Below are 9510 nucleotides of genomic sequence, written 5' to 3'. Positions count from 1 at the left end.
TTGCTTCAAAGAGAAAATTTGTATTTGATTGATAAAATTCCTCCATCTTTACAAAGATTGGAGCTTAATTACCTCCCAAAACTAGCTAGACAAAGACGCAAAAGCCCTTACTAGGGTTACAAGTTTAAACTACAACATATGGGTAAAATGAGAGGAAATAAATTAAAGGAAAACAGCAAATAAGCCTAAATGGCAGAACAATAAATACCCAGTGGTAAAATAGTAAATACGTTATAGTAGGATTGTGGCAAAACTATGACAGAGCTGTCTTTCTTGGTCGCTAAGTAGGGTCACACAACATGTGGCCTATCCCACACGTCGTTTAGCTATTTCTTCGGACGAGTTACACGAGCCTTCGGCCAATCTCCATAGGTTTCCATTCATATGTCTAACACGACGTGTAGCTGATATGACACGTCATGTGAATTATGCCGAAAGTTCCAGGAGCTGCAGCAAACTAGTCATATGATTCGTGCCAGTCTGACACGCCGTGTGTGGTTCATTGTCTGACACGTTGTGTGAACTCTCCCTCACGCTTGGTTTGGTGTGTTCAAGGAGATGTCCTCATCATTCTCCCGTTCTTTAAAAGAGTTGGACCCCATTGGTAAACTCGAGAGGTGCATCCAGCTTTTACGGGATTAGATAACGTATATTGAATGATGGTGATATTTTACCGAACAAATTGGTAAGAGCAAGGTGATATGTATTGGCATTGATCCTCTTGATGACTTTGTAAGGATCATACTTCATTGGCCGAAGTTTTCTAATTGGTGCGCTTGCAAGTCACTCCTTGTTCAAATATACCATCACCTCATCCATGACCTCAAACTGAAGGTCCCTCTAGTGCACATCGACCTTTCCTTCACTTATTGGTGCATTTGTTTCACATTCGCCTTATCCCCTTTCGGCAGATCTATAATGTGAGGAGTGTGGTTCAGGATCTTCGTATATACCATTTAAAAACACGAATTCCCCGTTCACGAGTGAACATCCCCATTGTAGGTGAATTTGACTTGTGCTAACACCATTTTTGGTTTGTCCTTGCACTTGTTTCTCAAAAGGTTCCCTAATGTTTGGTTGACCACCTCGGTTTGTCCATCGGTTTGGGAATGAGCCATAGTACTAAATTTCAAAGTCGTATCAAAGAGAGCCCACAAAGTCCGTTAGAAATACTTAAAAACTTAGTATTCCGATCCGAAACGATGCTCTTCGGGACCTCGGAAGAAGAGTTCGGCAATTGTTGATGCATCGTTAGTCTTCCGGCACGGAACGAAATGTGTTATTATAGAAAACCGATCAACCATGACGAAGATAGAGTCCATATCTCTTTGCGAGTCCATCGACAAGTCTTCGCAGAGGCATATGTAACCCCGAATTAATAATAAATAATATTATTAAAATTTATTTTATTTGAATAAATAAAATGATTGAAATAAAATTCTAGCATTCTTTATTTGAATAAAGTTATTTAACCAATTCACATTTGTGAAATTTACCCCCAAACTGTAGTTATCATCTGTGCAATTTGCCCATCAAGCATAACCTTAAATTCTCAAGCAAATAAAAGTAGCGTTCTGCCGGAAGAGAAGAGAAGAGAATCAATTGGTTTTCGACTGTCTCCCACTGCTGAGTTAACCAACCCTAATTGAGGTTTGGGACTGCTTCGCACTGCTGAGTTAGCCTAATTTTGCAGCACGAGTGCAAGAGAAAATGAGAGGAGTGTCACTGTATAGAACTTCTTTGTCTTTAATTAGACAAACAAGAGCAGCAAATGAACCTTATGCTTTCATCCCATCCAATTCCTACTCTACAGATGACAATGGCAGCATTGATGGGTTGCAAAACTCACGACTCAAGGTCTTTGATCGCCAACTCAAACGCAAACAAGTAAGTTCCCTGCCTTCTTTTGCTACTTGAATTAGGTTTCTGATATTAATAGCTGAATGATTTCCCTTGTTTATTTTGAAACAAATGGTATGTTTTTCCTGTAATTTTGTGATTTAGCTGAAGGAAGGCTGAGTTTTCCAATTAGCATGTTTTTGGCTGTTTACCGGATTGGTGAAATGTGTTGTGTGTTCTTATGACTGCATAGCATTAGATAATTCAATTTTTTAGTAATTTTTTGAAGTTTCTTAGTTATCTGATCAAATCATTTTTAGTGTTTGTAATTAATGTCCTCAATTCTTCTGCTTAGTCATGTTAAGAATGTTGCAATAACTTGAAATTAAAATTCTGCTCTCTTGCACACAGCATTAAATTATTTATAATTATTATTGTCAGTATTTGTTTTCGATTATTCACATTCCATGCTTTAAACTTGCCCTGGGGTGGTCTAACTGGGCTAGCTTTTTGGTGGCAGCGTGACCGAGCGGCATGGTTGATGCGCCCAAATGATTCTTTTGTGGATGCTGTTGCTGAGAATCTATTGGATCGGTTAGAGGTAATAAATTCTCTGTACGTTACAGTTTTAATTCTCTATATTTTGTAAGAAAGCTATAAAATCAATATAAAAGTTACTAAAATTACAGAGGAAACATATCCTGGAGATGTAGTAGGTGCTCTAGAAAGTTCAATTGAACTTCCACTGGGTTTCTTCTCCCTAGACGTGCTTGTAGTTAAGCACTTCTCCACGCCGTAACAATTTGTTATTACTTAACTGTTGGATCAATAAACTATGACACAATTCACTGATAGATCAATTGTCTCCTTGTAGGATTGTAAGAAAACATTTCCTACGACATTATGTTTGGGGGGTTCTTTGCAATCTATCAGACGATTGTTACGTGGTCGTGGTAAGTGTTCAGTTTTTCAATCTCTTCCTGTCAATTGCACCATCACTTGGTATATCTGTGATTAGCTTAAAATTGTCAACAGTGTTTGATATGGATGTAGAAGTAATTAATTTGTAGGTTGTATTTATATTGCTTCTCTTCAGGATGATGTTTTAATGAGAGGCCATATTCAACTGTAGCCTGTAGGAATGATTGAACTTTTTAATTTAAGAGTTGCATTAGGCTCTTTTATGTTCTGATGAGGTGCTGGTTTAGAGTCAATGCATGTTACATTGAATTGGTTGGAATATCATAAGTTGTTTAGTGGTAGAATTTCATATATACACATACAGATATACTTGCTATTGAGATGGATGAGTTGGAAAAGACGAGAAACAAAACTCCTAGAGGGTTCTTTGAGTGGATGGCAATCTCATTAAATCCTTAGAGACGTTGCCATTGCAGTGAATTCTACAGATGCCACTAGTTCTTTTTCCTTCCAGCACAAAAATTGATGTTTACCACTTTTAATCAAGAATGGTGGAAGCTTCCATACACTTAATTGTAGTAAGTTGTCAATACCCCTCATATTTCTTGAGTCACTATTGGTGATGCTTTATGTATCCCTTCCATTATATGTCTTGAGTCACTATTGGCTGCCTTTTTAGTGAGAGTTGAAATTCAAGCTAGAAGCTTTAGGATAATTTTCAGTGAAGGTAGGCTTGGATTAAGCAAATACTGTCACACCATTAGATTAACATATATTCTTTTCATGAATGGCTGCTTCAAGATGACAGGAGATGTTGGAAATTCACTAATATGAAGAAGTCGCCTTTTAACCTCATGTTCTGAGGTGAAACATATGCTAATTACTGGAAAATGCAAGTAGCAGATTTTCTTTTTCTATTTATGTATTCCCCTGAGAATTGAGAAGTTGTATAATTTACATTATTAGAGATGGATGGGTTTTTATTTTGAATATGTGCATATGCCTTGAGGAAGTGATGTGTGTGCTTATGCCTTGAGGAACTCATGTGCATATGATTTTGTGGAAACGTTTGCTGCATTGCACCCATGGTAAATGCATTTTTTTCTTTATTAACCAAAAAAAATGAAGACAGAAAAAGAATATATGCTGATGTGTTGTGTCGCAGAACATATATATTTAATATGAACATTGAGTTATGTATCCAGAGATAAATAGATGTGATCTATCTATGAATTCTGTCACGTGATGAGTATCAAACCTGTTGCTTGTTGCTTTTAGATCCATACCTAGTCAAATTCATGGATTATGATGCCTTCCTTCCCTTATTATTTTTTTTTCTTCTTGTAAGAAAAAAAAGAACAAAAATCTGTATTCTACATCACAGAGATAAATTAATTTGTTACATATACTTTTGTCTCTTTCTCGCAATTATTTTTACATGATCCAAGACTACTTTTTATATAATTTATAATGTATAGAAAAATCAAGAAAATCTTTTTTACCAATATGTTTTTTTACAAGACTACCAGTTTTAATATGTTTTTTTTTTTTTTTCGCATTCCTTTTTATTTAAATATTATTGATTTTCATAATTCAATTCGATTTTATATGATATTTCTAACATAAGTTAAATTCTGCTTCAACACCTATATGTTTTTTATTGAACTTCTGATCCATAGTCCTTTCCCTTTACCAGTTTCAAAGTTTCTTGTGTCTAGAAACCTTGTTTTTGGTACTCCAAATCATAACATGGGATGTTATGTTATGGATGACCACCTTTTTGTATGCATAATGAACTATTAGGTGACCTCAGATATTTGCTTTTAACATTAACTAGCATAACCTCACAAATAACTTTATACATTTTGCCTCTTTTCTCTGTTGATGTCTTAGAATTTAACGGTACAAGCACTCAATTATTTTTTTCATATCAGGCTCCATTGAGAAGCTCATTATGATGGACATGTCTCATGACATGATTAAATTGTGTGAAAATTCACAAGAAGGTTATGATGCAAATATTGAAACATCCTTTGTTGTCGGGGATGAAGAGTTCCTGCCTGTGAAAGAAAGGTAAATTTTCTCTGATGGTTATATATGTTCTGAATTCTGACCAATGCCATTCCCATTAGAAGATTCTATGTAATTAATTATAATAGTTTGCATTTGTCAATATGAAGTTCACTAGATTTGGTAATCAGTTGCTTGGGGCTTCATTGGACTAATGACCTTCCTGGAGCCATGATACAGGTACGTGTTACTTTGTTGCACCTTTGGCAATCTTGAATAGCCTCATAACAGACACACACACTCACACACCATAAGACCAGTCCTACGATTGCCCTGTGTTTCCCCTTTCTTCTCTCATACACCCTCCAAAGCCTAGTTCCAGCCTTTGTGTTTGTGGTCTTATCCCCTTGTTAACAGTTTCCCTTCTACCACTCTCGTCCCTTTTTCCCTATGCTTGAACTGTTTTAGCATCTTGTGCAGTACTCTCGCATAAGATGGGGAAAACTATTGAAGGTTTATTGGTTTCAACAACTATTTGCTTCTTCATTGCGCCATATTCATAAAATGTTATATATATTTATGATTGGTTTCATCATCTGGTTTTCTTTTTACATTGGACGTGCCATGACCTCTTTTCGTTTTTATTAAATTCATTACAGTCCAGATTGGCATTGAAGCCGGACGGCCTATTTTTAGCTGCTATTCTGGGTGGAGAAACCTTGAAGTTGTCTACTTCTATTTTTTCTTTCCTTTCTTTATCTATGTTTCAAAGAAATATGCATAAATTTGCTTTTGTTTGTGTCTAGAGAATTGAGAATAGCTTGCACTGTTGCTCAAATGGAGCGTGAAGGTGGCATAAGTCCTCGAATATCACCCTTGGCACAAGTATGTATGTTTCTTCATTTTAATTAGCATACTTCCTCCTAGTAGATTGCTACATTTTTAGTTTCATATAGAATTCTGCACAATCAAGTGCGGGTTCAGCTTGAAGTCAATACGTTGTCTCAATATCCATGTTAAATTGAGACATGTAGCATGAATTCAGTATAGTGCCCTTTTTCTTTTTTCTTGTCTGTCAGGATGTTGGAAGTAGTAGGAAATTAGTAGGATAGTTGTGTCAGATGGTAAGCAATTTTTATTTATATTTTTAAGTTTTAGTCTTTCTTTCCATTATTTTTATGCTATTCCTGGTGTTAGGGTGCAGAGTTGAATTTACTTTTCTTTTGCTTACTTCTTTATCCCTTCCTCCTGATCCTTGATGAAATATTTACCCTATTTTCTGCTTGTGCAATAGGTCCGCGATGCAGGCAATCTTTTGACCAGGGCAGGCTTTACTCTTCCGGGTGTTGATGTGGATGAATATATAGTTAGGTATAAGAGTGGTGAGAAAATTCTTCTTTATAAGTACCGCTTCATAGTGTTGATTTACAAGTCTTGTTGGAGTTAGATGACAGATGTGGCTAAAATGTGAATACTCTTCTTATATTTATGGAATATATCATGACTCATGAGTGAAATTGCATAATCTGGAAAATTTATTATAGTAAACAGTTTTGTTTTTGAAATTCTAACTTGAACTATTCTTTGCTGGCCCGTTTTTAAATATGGCTTCCTTAAGGGAAGTAATTGATTTATCGGATATATTCATTGGTTTTAAGCATGTTTCTGGTCATTGCATTCATTAGTCAATCTGCTTGCTATATTAAATTCCATTAGATTAAAAGCTGCTAATTCTTCTATTTAGAGGTAGGAACAAGTACCTATAGAATTAGATCAGGTAATGGCTATACAGTGCAGTATAGAGTTTGATCAGTTTATGGTTATCCTCGAGTATCAACAAATGTGGTAATGCCAGTTGGGGTTTTTGTGAGACATTAAAAAGTGTTCTAGTTACTTTAGACTTTGATGTATGCTCAGCAACTTGGCTAATGTTTTATTAACAATCTGCGAGAAGTTGTATGGCATCTTTCATTTTTCAATTGCAATACCAAGTTTGTGTTCCTTTTGTTAAGGTTTTGATAGGCATATGTTTGCACGGAATGCCTCCTGATCTGAATGCAGCTTGTTTGAAGTGGGATTAACATTCTACATTCCCTTTGGCATTTGAGATCCTTGTGTTGGATTTGGAAAACACCTCACTGTCTAGTCATATTCCCATGAGGAATGAATTTTTTAGAATGGTCCTGGTCCATATCGACCCAACCATTGAGAAATTGACACATCATGTCTAATGATTCTCCATTTTTCATTGGTCTGGTCCATGTGGACTGGGACCATTGTACCACGAGAATAAGGTTTTCAGTTTGGCGAAGAGAAATACACTCGAAGTTGTGTCAGGATCAATCTACATGAAATTGCTTTTAGCGACTCTGAACTGCAACTACTTGTTTATATGCTGACTCTTGTCATTTTCTTTTGCTTGTGACCTGATATATTTGTTGACTTTTACTTTATAAGATGGTAAAATGACCCCAAACATAATCTTGATAAATTTTGAACTTTTTACTCTTGAATTACTTATATAGCTGTAAAGTTGCAACTTCATCGTACAATGATTACTTTATATCACAGTTTCATTTGAAACCACAAGTAATAACTTGTAAGAAACCCTCTCCCGTCAACATCCAGCCACAGTCCAACCCGGACTCAATCTGACATGTCTGTCTCAGATTTGATAAAAATATGTTTTAATTGTGGTTACTTGTTATGTCTATCATTTTGGTTTGTTTGTTTGTTTACTCTCGTTCTCTTGATTGCATATAGCTCTTGAGCTGATAGAGCATCTGCGGACAATGGGCGAAACTAATGCTCTTCTGCAAAGGAATAACGTAAGACTGGTGACTGATTTATTGATATATCTCTTGATGATACATATAGTTAGGTTCATTTTCATTGGAGAGTTTGTGTTTTCATGAACTATGACAGATCCTAAAGCGAGAAACAGCCCTTGCAACTGCAGCAATTTATGATTCAATGTTCGCAGCAGAAGATGGGACCATCCCTGCAACATTCCAGGTAAAGCCTGGGAATATTTATCGAATAGTTACTAGGTAAAAGATAATATTTATCAGATCAACATTAACCTGGCATTATCTTATGATATTATTAAAACTGAGACCATGTCTTGTGCAATCTACTCGAATTAAAACAGCTAGAAATTCATGTCAAATATACTAGACTCGTAATGTGATTGCCAAATCCTATCATGTTATGAAATTGTGGTGTTTTAGTTACTAATTACGACCTATTTTTATTCTTATCTTTCTAAATTAGAGCATTTCTGGAAAGGAAAATAAAATCTGATTTCGTTGAATCTTGTTAGCTGATTTATATTCTATATGTTTCAGTGGATTGATGAATTACAATTAGCAAGTTAGTGGGAGTTCAACACATGAATGCTTTCAATTCTATGGTTTCTATCCCAAAACCAGTCATGTGATTATTTTTTTTGCATTAAACTTTGCAGGTTATTTACATGACCGGATGGAGGGATCATCCTTCGCAGCAGAAGGCGAAAACAAGGGGATCTGCCACAATATCTTTCAATGATATCCAAAAGCAATTTGGCGACATTAGCTGATACCATCGCATCTCTCACGATCAATTAGTATGTATCGGAAGCGCAGTTGCATTATCTTAAATGACATAGCCTTTTGTTAGAAAAGCCTTTTGTAGGAGTAATAATAACTTCAGCTGCAATTCTGTTTTAATGATATGCGTTGAGAATGATAAATAACATAGCATAGCCTAGCAAAGAGGTCATTTTAGTAAATTACTTCAGTATCATCTAATACTAATAATAATATCATACTCTATTTATTTCTATGCTTATATATATTGGTGATCCTTAGTAATGTTTACTTCCTATATCTTGTTGCATAGTCATTTTGCAATGATGTTGAATTTAGGACACTTCTATGGATGCTTTTGATTACTCGTCATTTGCCGAGAGGTTGATGTACGAGTTTAGAGGTTAAAGTAGAAGTGTCGGACACACGTGATACACACCAATAAATGTCCATTCCTTTTTTTTTTTTTTCCTAAATTAGTGTTAAAAAAATTCACAAAAAGAGCGATTGATTTATGTTATGCTTAGTCTAATCCGAATTCTGTGTTGACTTTTCCAGCTATTTGTTGACCTGCGTTGGAGTGCATTTTTTTGGAAAGAGTTCGTTGTCAAATTAGTATTCAATCAGAGTGAGAAAATGGAAGTATATAATAATGAAGATTGTCAAAGTTAAAGTTGTCAAATTAGTATTCAATCAGAGTGAGAAAATGGAAGTATATAATACTAAAGAGAGGAAGTAATGATAATCTATTTATAAGTTTCTGGTAGTATGAGGACACTTTTTACTCTTGCGGGGCGTTTGGTATTCTATTGGGATAGGGATATGGATAAATGTTGGGATAGGGATAAGGATAAATGGTTGGGATAAGGATAAAAATATGATAGATCGAGAATTATTATTCAATGTTTGGTACGTGGGATAGAGACGAGGATAAAATAATACATTTTACTATTTTAACCTTATTTAAACCACATAACATTCATTTACGGGGTGTTTGTTAGAAGGGATATAAGAGGTGGGATAGAGATAAAAAAGACGAGATAAGTTATCCCGTGTTTGTTTGGGAGATAGAAGAGTGAGACGGATGGGGGATAAGTTTCTTATCCCTCAAATCCTATACCCAGGAGGGGGGTGATATAAGGAGGTGGGATAAGCTAATGCGATTTTAATA

General features: G+C 35.4%; 1 protein-coding gene across 2 annotated transcripts; it reads left to right on the top strand.

Moving 5' to 3' along the window:
- The first annotated feature begins 1491 nt into the window (after nt 1-1491).
- LOC136201046 (putative methyltransferase At1g22800, mitochondrial) lies at nt 1492-9049 on the top strand. 2 transcript variants are annotated; one of them, XM_065991593.1, is made up of 12 exons: nt 1492-1887; nt 2360-2440; nt 2714-2792; nt 4695-4833; nt 4941-5010; nt 5430-5494; nt 5577-5655; nt 6065-6152; nt 7534-7598; nt 7696-7785; nt 8237-8377; nt 8898-9049. In XM_065991593.1, exons 1-11 carry the CDS (start codon nt 1711-1713, stop codon nt 8348-8350), a joined length of 1047 nt encoding a protein of 348 aa, XP_065847665.1. In that variant the 5' UTR covers nt 1492-1710; the 3' UTR covers nt 8351-8377; nt 8898-9049. The 2 variants fall into 2 exon arrangements, with proteins under 2 accessions (XP_065847665.1, XP_065847664.1); XM_065991592.1 differs by lacking the exon at nt 8898-9049 and having other exon boundaries at nt 1493-1887; nt 8237-8593.
- Nucleotides 9050-9510: the final 461 nt, after the last annotated feature.

Source organism: Euphorbia lathyris, chromosome 7 (assembly GCF_963576675.1).
Source record: "Euphorbia lathyris chromosome 7, ddEupLath1.1, whole genome shotgun sequence".
Classification (NCBI taxonomy): Eukaryota; Viridiplantae; Streptophyta; class Magnoliopsida; order Malpighiales; family Euphorbiaceae; genus Euphorbia; species Euphorbia lathyris.
This window is presented reverse-complemented; position numbering and strand designations above follow the sequence as displayed.